The sequence below is a fragment of the Cydia pomonella genome, chromosome 7 (assembly GCF_033807575.1).
Source record: "Cydia pomonella isolate Wapato2018A chromosome 7, ilCydPomo1, whole genome shotgun sequence".
NCBI classification, from domain to species: Eukaryota; Metazoa; Arthropoda; class Insecta; order Lepidoptera; family Tortricidae; genus Cydia; species Cydia pomonella.
The window spans coordinates 4,465,784-4,482,186 of record NC_084709.1 but is presented as its reverse complement, the minus strand read 5'-3'; the positions used below and the strand labels follow the sequence as shown (position 1 = coordinate 4,482,186).

Here is a 16,403-nt window from a genome sequence, read left to right as displayed (position 1 = left end):
GTCGTAGGTTCAATTTCTATACTTTCATACAGTGAATTTTTCATTTTTAATTGTTTACAAGAGAAGGAATTTGAAAGTCACTTACCAGCTGAACGGTGGTAAGATGCTTCTTCCACCACAGATATTTCTGCATGTGTGGTCCCATCGCGGAGCACATGTAGTACGTGTACATGATGATGTGGACCATGTTGTTGACGATGTTGGAGAACGTGCCGTGGCCACCTAGAAACACGAGCGGGTAAAGATCAGTGAAGGATCAAAGGATTCAAGGGGCTTTCCAGAACAGTGTTGGGATCATGATGATATTTTTTAACACTTCTGATAAAGCTAAGAGGCCGATATTAGGCATGATAAAATTTGAAAACTTAGCTTTTTAATTCAATGGATAGGTACCGTATATAATACAGATTTTTGCAGGTTATTAAGGTAACTGTATAGTCTTCAACGAAGTAGACCTTGTTGTAGAATACCCCTCAATGGAATGTAAGTATATCCGTGAGGAGGACTTCACACAATAGTTACAGTTAGATTACAACTGCTGCAGCGTTGCAACAGCGGAAAACAAGATGTCACTGTCAATTTCTTTAATAAATCCGTTGCTGTCATTGCCGTTTTGTCATGATGAGATGATAAGACATTTAAAAACTATAATGGCTTTATTAATAAACGTGCTACAAGCCTCAATTAGCTATTAATCGTTTATCCTTATCCGTCATTAGGACTTATGTAAAAATTTGTAAGAAAGGAATAAAACAGACATTCACTGATAGAGGCTTTTCAAGTTTTTGTGTAAATAGGTAACTAATCACATTACAAAAACGTTTTTTCTTTTGTTTACTAGGAATTAATTTGAGCGAGCACCCACGTCTCGAACACAGTGAGGGATTGATGGTATAAGTGAAGACAGGAGACTTGGTTCTTCTTTCAAAGTTCGAAGAATAAACGATTTTTTTTTTATAAAATGACTGATGAACTTTTCACTTACCAGGAATGAATTTGCCGAGGGCCCATGCCTCGAACAGAGTGAGAGATAGATGATATAAGTGAAGCCAGGAGACTTAGCTCTTCTTCCAAAGCACGAAGAATAAATGTTTTTTTTATTTTAAAAAATGACTGAAGGAATTTTCGCTTGCCAGGAATGAATTTGAAGAGCAACCACGCCTCGAATAGAATGAGGGATTGAAGATATAAGTGAACCCAGGAGACTTGGCTCTTCTTCCAAACCACGAAGAATAAAAGTGTTTTTTATACAAAATGACTGAAGGAATTTTCGCTTGCCAGGAATGAGTTTGAAGAGCACCCACGCCTCGAACTAAGTGAGGGATTGAAGGTATAGATAAAGCCAGGAGATTTGGCTTTTCTTCTAAAGCACGAAGAATAAACTGTTTTTTATTTTTATTTTATATAATGACTGATGGAATTTTCGCTTACCAGGAATGAATTTGACGAGCACCCACGCCTCGAACAGAGTGAGGGAGTGATGCTACAGGTGACACCTGGAGACTTGGCTTTCACCCAAAACACGAAATATAAATGTGTTTTTTATTTTATTTTAAATGACTGATGGACTTTTTGCTTACCAGCAATGAATTTGACGAGCACCCACGCCTCGAACGGAGTGAGGGAGTGATGGTACAGGTGTAGCCAGGAGACTTGGCCCTTCTTCTTCCGAAGAACGAAGAATATCGTGTCCGCAAACTCGGACAGTTTGGAAAAGTAGTACACCCAGCATAGATGCAGCATCTGTGAGAATAAAAAGAAGTGTAAGTACAAACAATGCGTTTCTAAAAAAAACCGTACTTAGAGCAAAAGGGTCATTTTTGGAAGAGGACTTTTCTTGCATCAATCATTACTATTTGTGCTTTTTTTTCATGGTTCTCCACTATTTTATTTTGTTTCATCTCGTTCTCGTTGCTCACCAACAAAGACATGTACCTAATACCTAGTGATATTTAACGATTTGGTGTAAAAGGAGCACGGCTTCTTTTTTTTTTGTCAATATTTCGCGCCCTCGTTTCATTTCATGTGATACATATTTAGTCGCTGTGACATGTTAAAAATAGTGAAGAGAAATTCGGAAAAAAAACCAAATGCATTAACTATCACTTTTTCTAATCAAGGAAACAGGATTTAAAATAGAAAGGCTTTTCGAAAATGTCTTTTAAATAATGACGAAAACACGTTTCTGTTACGCAAATTATTGCGAATAATCAATGAGTTAAATTTCACTTTTCATCCGAAGTCAAGTGACATTGTGTCTGGAACAGGTTTTGTAGCATCCATAAATTTCATAATATAATGATTTGCGCGGAATTCCGCTGGTTCATACAAATTATTTTTATTTATGACGCCAAGACATCAAAAATAAAGGTTGATTATGAAACTCACGAAATTATTTTAAGCATCGCCGTAATTTTGTATACATAAAGCTACGTAAAGTTTTAACCCTGTTTGCATCATTAGGTATTGTAAGCTATAATAGCATCCTGATGTCCTTAAAATTTGCGAGGTTTGCGACTTAAGCCAACGAAACAATGCACGGCCTAAATCGTTGAAGGTAGACTTAAAATGTTTAAGTTAAGGCTTAAAAAAAATTAAACGGTTGTAGAGCGCCACGAAGATAGGTTTTTTGAAATTCAACTCACCAATAACAGGGAAAATAGAGTTGAACATTTTGAAGACAAGACAATCATCAGTACCGTGTGTCTTGTTTTTTTAATGATATATTTATAGGAGGCAAACGAGCAGAAGAATCGACTTGCTTCATTATCGTCGCCCATGGACACCTGCAACACCAGAGGAGTTGCAAGTGTTTTGCCGGCCTTTAAGATGAGAGTACCCTTTTCTTGAAGATTTGTAGGTCTTATCACAGCGGAAATACCGCGGTTTGTATGGTAGCCGCCTCCCAACGGCAAGCCTACAATCGCGATTCTGAGAAAGCTTTCTCTGTGGGTGAACTTGACAGAGTTTCATCACAATCGACAGGAAAACACGTGGTCCCTCCACATAAACCTACTAATTTATGTGAAAGTTAGTGTTTGTAGGATTTATTTGGATTTTTAGATGTTTGTTAATAATTTACGCCAAAATATCTAGGTACGATTTAGTAGATAGGATTGGGTACACCGGTTTTCTTATAACTTTGAAATAAATTATTATTACTTTATTATGTTAAATTACATTATATAAAAAAAGGACCCGGGTATGTCCTCAAAATACGTCCAAAAGAGAGGTATGGGCACTGTGAATGTTATTTCGCTTTGTGTGGTAGGGCACAAAACAGCAGATGTCATTCCAGATCTAGAGTAGAGCCCAACTGGGGAAGTACCCTTACAGAAAACCGCAGTCAAATAACACTAGACCCTACTCATAGTGTTGTGTTCCTGCCGATGAGTAAGGTTGCCAGAGCTCCACGAGGCTGCGGAGTATTAGGAGTTGCAGGCGTACATAGGCTACGGAGACTGCTTACCATCAGGCGGACCGTATGATTGTTTGCCACCGACTATTTATGAATAAAGTTAAATTTATTTTTATGACTTATAGGTTTTTTTATGTCCATAAGTACTTATATAATACATTATATATATCGTCGTATAGTATAGGTACTATACGAGGGATGCAAATCTTATTTAGCTTACTGTGAGGTCTGTGAGATTAGTTCGATCTGATGTGTAAAATTGTGCTATAATATTTATTAATTATTTATAATTATCATAATAGGTATGCCAAGCACAGGCCTCTAGCAATGCTAGGAATGTAACTGGTGTTATTCATTTAATTTAATTATGCCGCGTTATGTTAAATGCCGTAGGAACCGGCATTGCTATCATCATGCCAACTGCATCTTACGAAATAATTTTTGTAATATAATCTAAGTATATATTTTGAAATTATTTTGCTGTAATGTTTTATAGTTAGTTAGAAGTGCTAATGGCCTGGCGGTAAGAGCGTGCGACTTGCAATACGGAGGTCGCGGGTTCAAACCCCGGCTCATACCAATTGGTTGAGTTTTTCAGAACTTATGTACAAAATAGGCGAAGAGCGACTGGTGCGCTTTTCGGTGAAGGAAAACATCGTGAGGAAACCGGATTAATCCCAATAAAGCCTAGTTTACCCACTGGGTTGAAAGGTCAGATGGCAGTTGCTTTCGAAAAACTAGTGCCTACGCTAATTCTCGGGATTAGTTGCCAAGCGGACCCCAAAATGCCGGGACAATGCGAGGGAGAAGAATAATGTTTTATAGTTGATTAGTATTAAGTATGGTTGAGTTGAATATGGTTATTGAAAAATATACAGAATATAACAAATCACTCTTTCTGTGTTTCGTTGATTTTACAAAAGCCTTCGACAGCATAAACCACAATTATATGCTAAACGCTCTTCAAGCCCAAGGCGTAAACGCTGACTACATCCAACTGATTAAACTTATATATAACAAAAGTACAGCCAGCGTGAGGATGGAGGACGAAGGCAGAAAATTTAACATACAACGTGGGGTCAAGCAGGGGGACCCTTTGTCACCATTGTTGTTTCTGTGCGTTCTCGAACAAATATTTAGATCTATAGACTTAGACAAATATGGTTTAAATATCGCTGGTGAAAAGCTGAATGTATTGAGATTTGCAGATGATTTAGTTTTCCTAGCGGAATCAAACTCAGAGTTGCAAATAATGTTACGAGTTTTTCAAGATCATCTGGAGACAACGGGGCTTACAATTAACGAAAGCAAAACAAAAATAATGTCGAACAGACCCGTAGCATCAGTAACAATAAATGGTACAAATTTGGAACAAGTGAAAGAGTACACCTACCTTGGACAACTATTCTCATTTGAAGACAAAATGACAAGGGAAGTTGAAAGGAGAGTTGCCCTCGGCTGGAAAAAATACTGGAGTATGAAACATATATTTAAAGGAGATTTTAGCATCACTCTAAAAAGCAAAGTCTTTAACATGGTCATAATACCAACACTCATATACGGCTCACAAACATGGATACTCACGGAGACACTAAAACGTAAACTTCGAACCTGTGAACGTAGCATGGAAAGAAGTATGCTCAACATAAGGCTGAAAGACAAAATCAGGTGCTCGGAGATACGAAAAGAAACCGGCGTTATCGATATCCTTGAGCACGTAAGCAAAAACAAATGGCAATGGGCTGGACATATAATGCGCCTCAACGACAATAGATGGACGATACGGACTACTGAATGGAGACCGAGAGATGGTGATCGCGGATCGGGCCAGTACGCGCGCGCTGGGACGACGAACTGCGCGCACGATTTCCGCTCTGGCGGCGCGCGGCCCGGGATCGGGAAGCATGGAACGAGCTCGTTTTGGAAAAACGCGTTTACCTAAATGAAATAATAAAAACAAAAGAAAAGAAAAGAAAAACGTAAAATAAATAAATGTAAATTCCATTGTAAGTCAAAAAAAAAAAAAAAAAACTCCTAGCAGGGCTGGTAACCCATGGAGTTTTATTACCACGCCTCCTTCGTACTCCCTGAAGGAGAGGCCATTTTAATATAAAAATTATTTCGTTAAATATAAATATATAATCAATGAATGTAAATACTGTAAACAATGTACCTACGCAAGTATTAATTTAATAAATGGCTATTCTGATTCTGATTCTGAGTATTAAGTATAGTTAGTTGATTAGTATTAAGTGTAATTTTAGAGTATTTTTTTCGCATTGGTATGTTGAAAAGTTTGTATTTTACACGTTAGAAATTGTTATTTGTGTCCCAAGGGAGGAAAGTAGGAAATTGCGTGCCGCGTGTAAAATTGTTACCCGAGCCGAAGGCGAGGGTGGCAAACACGCGGGATGGAATGTCCTACGTTTCCTCCCGTGGTGCGCTTACAATTTTTCTACTCGACGGAGGTGGAAAGCGGCAACTTCGTTTAGCGCAGCGGGAGCAAAGTTGACGCCGCCCGGAAGGCAGAAAAATATTTTTCAACCCTCGTGCCTTGAAACCACCGCAACGCTCTCACCACTCGCTACACTCGGGTTCATTTTAGAATCCTCCGCTTACGCTTATCAATTTTACCACGAGTGGTTAGACAACAACTTTTGTAATTTGTAAAACAAATAACTGTTATCATTTCAATACTCAGCTTCAAAATTGTCACCCATAAAATTTTATCTAAAACTAGATAAAATCAATTTACTCATTAAATAACATTTTGTCCAAAAAAATTACATAACAAGACCTACCTTAGTACTTTTCCGTATTCACAGTTCATACCAAACCAAAGTTTTATCTTACACTGATCAAAGAGATGACAAGCGGCAAGTACTTACATATACTAGAGTAAAGACCTACCTTCCAATATTCATAATTCGTACCAAAGGCTCATCGTCCACTGGTCATCTAGACAGGTGGCACTTGACTTACAGACTTCTTGCTCTTATGATGGAATGCGGCACTTTCTATCTCGTTTAAGGCTACCGGGCCAGTGTGGACAGGGGCCTGTTTTGTAGTTTTTAGCCGTTTCTGTGATTGCCGGTTATCTAGCATCTATATTTTGAGGAATGTATTTGATTTTAATGAATTTTGTGGTTATAGCAAAATACGCTGTGAGTGTTTTGGTACAAATTATGGAGTGGTGAGATTCATATTTATTAACGAATATGGGCCGATTTACACATCCAAAAATAAATCTTATAGTGTCGTTATGAAAGACACACACTGTATAATTACTGTTTTTTTTTAGTTTGTAATAATGGCACAAGTTTTAAACTAACACACTTAAAAACGCAAAATCAAGGCAACTTTTGCGATTTTTTCAAGCATTGATCTACTTTTTTAAAAAGACCTATAAATCGTATTTCGCATAAACAAGAAAGCCATTATATTATGGAAAATATCTTATAAGAAATCTAATAAAGAAAACAATCTTCAACTCCAATAATAATTACGTAATAACTTAAAATTGAAAATTTATAAAACCCAAACGCTAATGTATTTGCCAAAAATCCATTATATGCTAAAAGTGTCTTACATAATTTTGAAAACGAGCTGATATTCTCCAAACTGCTGGATCGATTTTTATTAAGTATAGCTAAGAGGTGGTTCTTCAAGGAAACTCGCTTTCACGTAAAAAAACCTCATCAAAATCAGACCATCCGTTGGAGAACTACGATGCCACAGACAGACAGAAATTGGCATCAAAAATATAATATTTTTTTATTCTGATTTTTTTTAACAACGACGCGGAAGATGTTTATAACCCCTTTGATGGCTTTCAAATATATTTGCTTGTGTGTGTATGTCCAAATATAGACTCGCCGTTTTATCTACGAAGAGGCAAAAGGAAAGCATCCAACAATGCACGATGACACAACACTTTCGAGCAGCGAGGTCCGAAAGAAAGTAAAGCTTGTGCCGTTGTCGCTGAGGGCCGGTCAAACCGTCTGTCCATGTCATACCGGCCAATTTGAACGTGTTCTGACATCAAACGTACCTACAGATGTAGTGAATAATCCCTTCCCATAATTTTTCCACGGAAACGTACGAACGTGTTATACTATTTCAGTCAGTCTCAGTAAAAAAATGTACTGAGATCGACTGAAGTAGCATGAAAAATAGATCTGTACCTATATTAGAATCATATCAGTTAGGTGTCGTCCGCACGGTCTCGCCCGCACTAATAGGTACTTTGCGGACAAATCTGAGTGAAATGAACGCGCGAATGACAGCTAACTGGGTGTTTAGCCAACATGTGAATCGTTAACGCTCCGTAGCGAATGAAACGCAACTACTGTTACTGTCACACTAATGTGAAAGAGTAATAGAGAGACATGACTACGCTACGCTCCAGATATCACTTTATTAAAAGCACCTATCGAACAACGTAACACTCTACGAGCACAATTTTGACATTGGCGAAATCATCATAAATTTGATGGTGGCCATTTTTAAAAAGAAGAAGAATGTTATACAGTTTGAAAGATGACTGCTGGGCTGGAGTTTCCCCTTGCAAATTTAGTCTACTCATAGTTTCCGTGTGTTTTTTTCTTGGCATTGACCGTTGATTAAACGTGCATAAGTTCAATATAAATCTACAATTCTGAATTAACACCCTCTTGGCCTGGGGCCGTCACAATAAATCACTGATTGGTTGAAATGGCACTCAAAAGCCCGCAACACCCCCAATAATAATAACCCCCTCTTAACTGATCACTAGACCTATGTAGAACTCATTACCAATGTCCGACCAGACGCAACACTTTCGAATCGCAAGTCTGCGCACGCGCGTTGGAAAGTGTAGAGCCTGTGCCGTTGGCAAACTTGACCCATTGATGCCCGTGCGCAGGTAGATGCGTCACTTAAGTACTCTGTCATTCATTGACCGAGCGTCAGCGTAGTTTCAGCTTTGGCAAAATGCTTTCCTGTTTTCCTGTATACGTCGCAATTCTCAACTGATTTTCGTGAAATTTTGCGAGTAGGGTCAATAATTAAAGATTATTATTTGTTGATTCAGTTTCTCGAATTTTTTAAGCTATGCTCGCGAGGTCTACAGCTTATGGAGCCACTTGTATATTCCTTTTAAGAGTTCCGAAGCAAAAAGGTACAAATATAAATAACTTTATTTCGCTTGAAATATGGTCAGATAATATTATAAAAAACACATATTTCACATGCATCTGGCATGCAAATAATATCCTAAATTGTTTTATAAAACTAATTATAAACAATCATAGTCAAGGCCTAAAAAACCCAAGGAAAAAGGAACCCTTATGGTGCGTCTATCCGTCTGTCACATCACTAAATATCTCAAGAACTACTTACGCTATCGATTTGGGAACAGTTATTGAACAGACATAGAAGTTTTTGTAGCAAAATAAATATCGACATGTCTGTTATCGATGTTACCTTAACGTGCTGCCCTTGTCCGTGTCATGGGACGCCCGTAGAGACAGCACCCCCGGGTAAAAGGACTATAGAATAGAGAGTTGATGGATTTGACGACCGGTTTGGCCTAGTGGGTAGTGACCCTGCCTACGAAGCTGATGGTCCCGGGTTCAAATCCTGGTAAGGGCATGTATTTGTGTGATGAGCATGGATATTTGTTCCTGAGTCATGGGTGTTTTCTATGTATTTAAGTATTTATAAATATTTATATATTATATATATCGTTGTCTAAGTATCCTCAACACAAGCCTTATTGAGCTTACTGTGGGACTTAGTCAATTTGTGTAATAATGTCCTATAATATTTATTTAATAATTTATTTATTTATTTAATCTAAAATGAACTAGGTTATTGGGGGAAAGCGATGAAATAAGTTAAGGAATAAGTAAATCGTTATTATTATGATTTATTTTCAATCTGCTAAGTTTATTTATTTATTTATTTAAACTTTATTGCACACATAAAGAAAAATGTACAAATGGCGAACTTAATGCCAAAAGGCATTCTCTACCAGTCAACCATTGGGTCAAACAGAGACATTTGTGTATGTTCTAAGTTCCGTGTTATAAGAAAATAGAATTGTTACTCTTTTCTTTTTAATTTTTGGGTTGTTTTCAATTTAAATAATTCTGTTTTATTTTATTTATTCATTTAAAAAACATTTTTTTATTACACAAAAAAAAAACATGGTGACACGTCTACTTTATAAATGGCTAAAACAAGACATCTGTTTCCATATACTCGTAGACATTTGAAATTCACACACACATAGTGTGTTCAAGTATTTAGTAACAAATGTTTAAAATATGTTTGTGTTTGCATTGGGTCAGATGTGGTGTGTAGGTACTTTCATTCATTAAGATGAAGGAGACAATAATGTTTTGAATACCATCAGACCGGTTTGCTACTGACGTGGTGTAAAAATGAGGGTAAATTGCCCATACAGAGATCATGAGAAAATATAGGGAGCGTGCATGCACAGGATACTCGTACGTCAGATTTTTGACGCGAGGCGTAAATGTGAAGTTTATGCTTCCAATGTAGCCCGCGAGATAGCAGAACCTACTATGCACATGAAAACGTACGAGAACGGTAGATGGCAGCACTTGATTTGGCGTGAAGTGTCAATTTACATGTTTATGTTTCCGATTCTGGCCGCAAGATGGCAGACCCTCCAACGCGCAAGGCCCCTATACCTAATGATTCTTTTGGTTAGATTACTGTTTATTTCCTTCAAATTGGAGGATTTCACGATATTGATACAAAAACATTTAAAATATTAACTTACTCGTTCACTACAAACAATATTAAAAAGATAAATTTTACACAATTATGTATGACGTGTTACAAAAATACTTTACTTGGTACGCTGGTAAAATATCCAAAATGGATTCTCGAAATACCGAATATGACGAAGATCATTTTATTGTATTTTTTACGCAAACATTACTTACATTAAACATAACATTGTTAGCAATATTATTAACAGCCGGAAGGAAAAAAATATCTACTTTCGTTATTCGACTTTAACCTATATTACGAGCTATTAAGGTGCATATTAGATATAATTCGTCAATTAAATGTGTATTATTTACAAATATTAATATGCCTAAGATTATCCTTATAACCAGGCGACCATCGAACTTTCTACGCTTATGATTTGCCAAACAATAGTTATTTATACCTACCTTAACAAATGGTGTTAAATTTCATATTTCATGCGCTCAAAATTACTTTTAATATTTTTGGAGTTTACCCCTTAAGAATTGATTTTCATATAAGCCCGGGATATGAAAATGTATGGGGAGTAAAATAAACGTTACGTTACGTTATGTTTCGTTCGCAACTTTTAATATAGGGAGCGTGCATGAACTATAAGAGGCAGCACAGGAGCCGTCAGATTTTTGGCGCGAGGCGTAAATGTGATGTTTTTTGTTCCGATGTAGCCCACAAGATGGCAGAACCTACTATGCACAAGAAAACACTTGACGTGTAAATGTGTCTGTTTATGGTTCCGATTCAGACCACAAGATGGCAGACCCTCCAACGCGCACGGTCCCTATAAGCCCGGGATATGAAAATGTATGGGGAGTAAAATAAACGTTACGTTACGTTATGTTTCGTTCGCAACTTAATCTTGCGCCTCCCCTAGCAACGGTTGCATGGAAACTATATTTTATTCAATGTCAACAAATAGCAACTGTCAATTTGCGGAGTTTTGATCTTAAAATTTATATAGAATTCTAAACATTTTTATTTATTCATAAACAAACAAACAAAATCAAAAATTAAGAAGTTGCTAATAGGTACAACGCATGTCTGAATAAATAAATAGGATAGGTTATATATACTACAACTACTTATACTGTGTTAATATGATATAAATATGTATTAACCTTAGTATTATAAGTTATGCATATAATTTAGATTAAGGTACTAACGTTGAAAATGAGTGCCTCATTTCGCCGTTAAACGCAAGTTTGGCGAACCTAACACAAGTTTAAAATGTACCATACTATTTGTGATAATAAAAAAAAAAAGATACGAGGTTGAAAAGCTTGATTACATCACTTTTGTATACAATTCTTTCTCTACGAGTCATCTAAAATAATATTATTTGATACTATAAAAATAGATGCCTCAACCTCACTGTCCAAGGCCCTAGATCACGCGGCCGCGGTAGGCCTAAGAAGCGCTGGCTGGACGTCGTGACAGCGGACATAGAAGAGAACAATCTCACACTGAGGATGCCGAAGACCGGGCAAAGTGGAGAAGACTAAGTAGGAAAGCGGACCCTGGCCGCCTGGCCTGGCCTGGCAGGGAAAACGCTAGGTTGAAGAAGAAGACTATAAAACCTAAATAATTAATGAAATTTGGTATATATCACAGTAGCGGCCGTTTAGTCTTTTCTATGGGAGCCCGGCACGTGATTGGTAAATTTTTTTACAGTTGACTACAGCGTATCGAAATGAATCTTATAGTAGAGAGCCCATACATGAAAAGTACCCAATTATAGTTTGGTACGCGAAATCTTAAGAGGCTGTCAACACCCAATGTCCTTGAAATTGATGTTACTTAAACAGTTTTTTAAGAAAGACTATTTGTTTTAGTCAAGTAAGATAAATATATATTCATATTAATTATATTTCAAAGACCGTGGTCGTACTCGATACACGATTGAACGAAATCTGCTCGATAGAAAATAATTGCAAAGATTGGTCTTAAAATCACAATTAAATGGTTTTATGTCTTTATTGTTTTGACTTATGGGTCTGCAATTAAAATCACAATTTCAAAACATTTATATCTAAACCTTGGTCGAGTTAAATATTACACTAATAATCCACTTTTTTTATTTAAATATTTTTCTTATTATTCCCTTGCCCAGGCCCAGTAACATGCGACAGTGCTATCTCATTTACTCCGATACAAATAGACAGTGTGCGCGCTTTAGGTATTGACAGCCTCTTAATTCAAACATTACAGTCGAGTAGAAAAATGTATTTTATAATCGTTCGTAAGGAATAACCTCCAGTCATGCGTCGGAGCTGACACACATACACACTTTTTATTATTAAGAATCTCAATTGTTTTAGGTTAGGTAACAGAACAGTCTGTGAGATTTCGCTATTTATAATGCATTAGAATTTGCCAATAGAATTTTGTAGTTAGAGATATCGAAATAAAGCCTAAAATCGATTGTCGTTGTCAAATATATCTAGGTAGAAGTGAGAGTGTATTGCAATGTCTAGACTAGACACTAAATAACCAGTTTCAGATTGTTGCAAAAACTTTTTCTAACATAGCCCAAATTTGGACCACTGATTATACCACAATTGGGGCACTATCGACGAAAATACGAGTATAACCATAAATACTTGAAATTTTGCAATAAATCAAAAACGACTGAACCGATCATGTTCTCTATAGTTTTTATTGAAAGACTTTATTAAGCTTTATACAGACACACACACACACATTTTTGTTTCCTTCTGAGCGATTATTTCCGAAAATAACTTTAATTTAGACTTTAAGGTTCCATGCCCAAAGGGTAAAATAAAAAGGGACCCTATTACTAAGACTCCGCTGTCCGTCCGTCTGTCACCAGGCTGTATCTCATGAACCGTGATGTCTAGACAGTTGAAATTTTCACAGATGAAGTATTTCTGTTGCCGCTCTAATAAAAAATACTAAAAAGTGGCTGTGACAGAATCGGACAGACAGACGGACATGACGAATCTATAAGGGTTCCGTTTTTTGCCATTTGGCTACGGAACCCTAAAAAGTACGGAACCCTCGGTGGGCGAGTCTGACTCACACTTGTCCGGTTTTTTAAAGCTCACAGAGCTACTAGTTATGACATTGTCACATTTTGTCATTGCAAATCCCATGCAGATTTTGCTTGGTCTGATTCTAGTACCCACATTTTATAATGTCTAAAGGACTACTCATAGGAAAGACTCGAAAACACAAACTCATAGCTACTAAAAATTTAAAAAAAAAAAAAAAATAACTACATATACTCGTAATACACATAACTACGAATGCGAACAGCTTACCCACAAACGGACGAACGGACATTAGACCAAAATGATGGTTCCGTTACGCAAAACGCTGATTATAATATGCCGTTTGGTTACGAAATGGATTCAGTGAGTTTTCATACTAATGGGAGAGGAATTGGACTGGGTAACGGAGTTTGTTAAAACGTGCTTAAGATCTTTATATTATACTACTTATTATTATTTTGTAGATACTGGTTGTCGCCCTTGCAGGGTACATATTATGTAATTTTGTGTACTTAATATGATTGCAATAAATGCTTTGTCTTGTCTTGTCTTGTCTTGTCGTTATACCTTAACCGCATACAGCGTAGCGATGATAGTGTTTTGGCCTTAAACTAAAAACGGTGCATCGAATCATTTCTAAGTGGAAAGTTGCATGAGGATTTGCTCTCCCGGCAGATTGTTTTGGGCTCCCAGTGCCTAATAGCATACTAAGGCCGCTTGTAGACATCCGGTGTTTTCGCCGGACAACGGACCGTGTTGCGCGACGATGTCTGGTTTTCTTGGGTGTAGCTGTCGGTAGCCATGTACAAAACCGGACGTAGTCGCGCAACACGGTCCGTTGTCCGGCGAAAACACCGGATGTCTACAAGCGGCCTAAAAGTTGGTATCGATTTCCGAATCTGAACTATCTCTTGGAGAAGGTCCCATAATGGGTCTACTAAATAGTAAAGGAGAGGGAACTTACCCGTCTCGCCTGTTCGCTCTCGCTGTAGTCAACGGGCTGACACGCCAAACTGTAGTCGCCCCACCATCCCGACATTAAGTGCTGGAACAAATGACAGATATTGATTAAGTGGTGCTTTAATTTACTGGAAATAGGGATAATTAGTACAATGATATTACAACGAAGTAAAAGTATCTAGCACAATTATATCTGTAGAGGTCTTACGGCGCGTCGTATATAGGTAATGGTCTCATCGGCAGATCAGCTGGAAGTCACCAGCAATACGCTGAGACGAGACCATTTCATAGCACTTTATTTTTTCTACGTTTTTCTTATAGGTAAGTAAATTGTCTCGTTTGTGTTTAAGAATAACAATATTGCTATTTTATTTCTATGAATGTATTTTTGCCGGCTTCTCTGTGCAAAATAACATTGAAGGCGACTTGTCTTAAATGCTTAATCATGTAGTTGAGGTGATCTGAAGGATACACGGAAAGAACACTACTTTTTACTTTAAAAAACCTGCTTTTACAACTTTAAAAAAGCGATAACTTAAAATGTTATTAAAGTGACTGGGACTGGACGGATGTGCCTTCAGACTACATCAGCGTTGTTGTGCAGCATTGCTGCAGCATCGAGTTTTATTTTAACATATCCTGCAGAAATTGTTGTGTTTTGATATCCTAATAATAGATAGCAGCGTCACCTATATAGATACTCTTTAGTTAATAATAGACTCTTTGGATTATATTTTGTGTTCAAATCCTGGTAAGGGAATTTATTCGTGTGATAAGCATGGATATTTGTTCCTGAGTCATGGGGTTTTTTTATGTATTTAAGTATTTATAAAATATTCATATATTATATATATCGTAGTCAAAGTACCCTCATCACATGCTTTATTGACCTTACTATGGGGGTTTGTTACCTATCACTTATTTCTTCCGTAAGTTATGAAAGTTTTCTATATAACGAAGTATGTAATAATACACTTGTAACATAGTTGAGGTTAGATCATCTATATAAGATTGAAATCAATACATGTATTCATTTTAGTATCATCTATTTTATACGAAATACGTATTTACCTTACAAATGTAGACAGTATGAGTCGCATAGCTGCAGTTGCAAATGCAGTTTCGGTTGGCCGAATGCAACGCCGGACGCGGGCAGCCGGTCAAGGCGATGGATAGTGCACGCACTGCCTGTCCTATCGTAAACACTAGAGAACTGTGGTCTGAAGCCTGTCTAATAATTTATATGATTGAAATAAGTTTTTAGCTTAAAAACATAATTATTGGTACAAGTTTTTATCGCTGACTGTACTTTTATTACCACAGGAAAATAATACTCATCGAGACAATTCTAAAAACCCCAAACACAATTAGGTTGATATTTTTTTATCACAGAGTTCCCATGACCAACTCCTGTCTCCATCATCAGATCAGCTCCATGTGATCATAATTTGTCATCAGATGTACATACAGTGTGTCCCTAGCCATCGGACAAAGCCGAAATGTACATATGCATTAGGGTATTTAGAACCAGTGTACAAAGTATCATAACAACCGGTGTAGCGGTTTCGAAGAAATTAACAAATTACCATTTTTTACTTTGGAGCAGCCTGTATGTGTTAGTAGCTCCTAAGGTAATATCCTCAAAGAATAGTATGGAACCTTCTTCGACCTTTTTGATAATCTTTTTTTTATTTATGACACTAATAAGCTTTTGACTTTTGAAAAATGTCATCATTATCAAATACTTCGAACAAATTGTCAAAAACACTGCCAAATATTAACACAGTGTGTTTCTTTTTGTTGTCGATTACTGCAAATAACTTTTGTTCGAATAAAATATATTTTATCTTTTGTTCTAATTAAATAAATATTAACGTCAGATCATTCCTGAGAAGTAACCCTACGTGGGATTTCAGGGTTTGTCCAATGGCTAATGTCACCCTGTATATATGCAAAATTACAGTTTAATTGGATTTTACCCACGCTAACTAACAGGACATGTTCAATAAAAGTTTGTTATAAAAAGCTGCCAATATAAAAAATCATTTGTTTGCTTCATTGCTAATGACACAGATGGCAGGCTAGAGTATGAGTAACTAATAAAATGTGACAGTGAAAGTGAAATGGGCCCCGCCTGCTACATACTTCTTGTTTATACTATAAATCTTCAAAGATCAAATAACCCGAGGGTTTAGCGCATTACCCACACATAGAGTACACTATGTTTTGTGCAC

At 36.9% G+C, this 16,403-nt stretch overlaps 1 protein-coding gene across 3 annotated transcripts in view; it reads right to left on the bottom strand.

The window, feature by feature from the left end:
• Positions 1–16,403, bottom strand: part of LOC133519623 (elongation of very long chain fatty acids protein 7-like) — a 70,460-nt gene that overhangs the window by 17,330 nt on the left and 36,727 nt on the right. For all 3 annotated transcript variants that reach the window (XM_061853658.1, XM_061853657.1, XM_061853656.1), the window contains 3 exons: positions 14,174–14,254; positions 1,581–1,743; positions 86–222 (listed from right to left, as the gene is read on the bottom strand). In XM_061853658.1, coding sequence (XP_061709642.1) covers positions 86–222; positions 1,581–1,743; positions 14,174–14,254 — 381 coding nt within the window. The remainder of the gene's footprint in view (positions 1–85; positions 223–1,580; positions 1,744–14,173; positions 14,255–16,403) is intronic.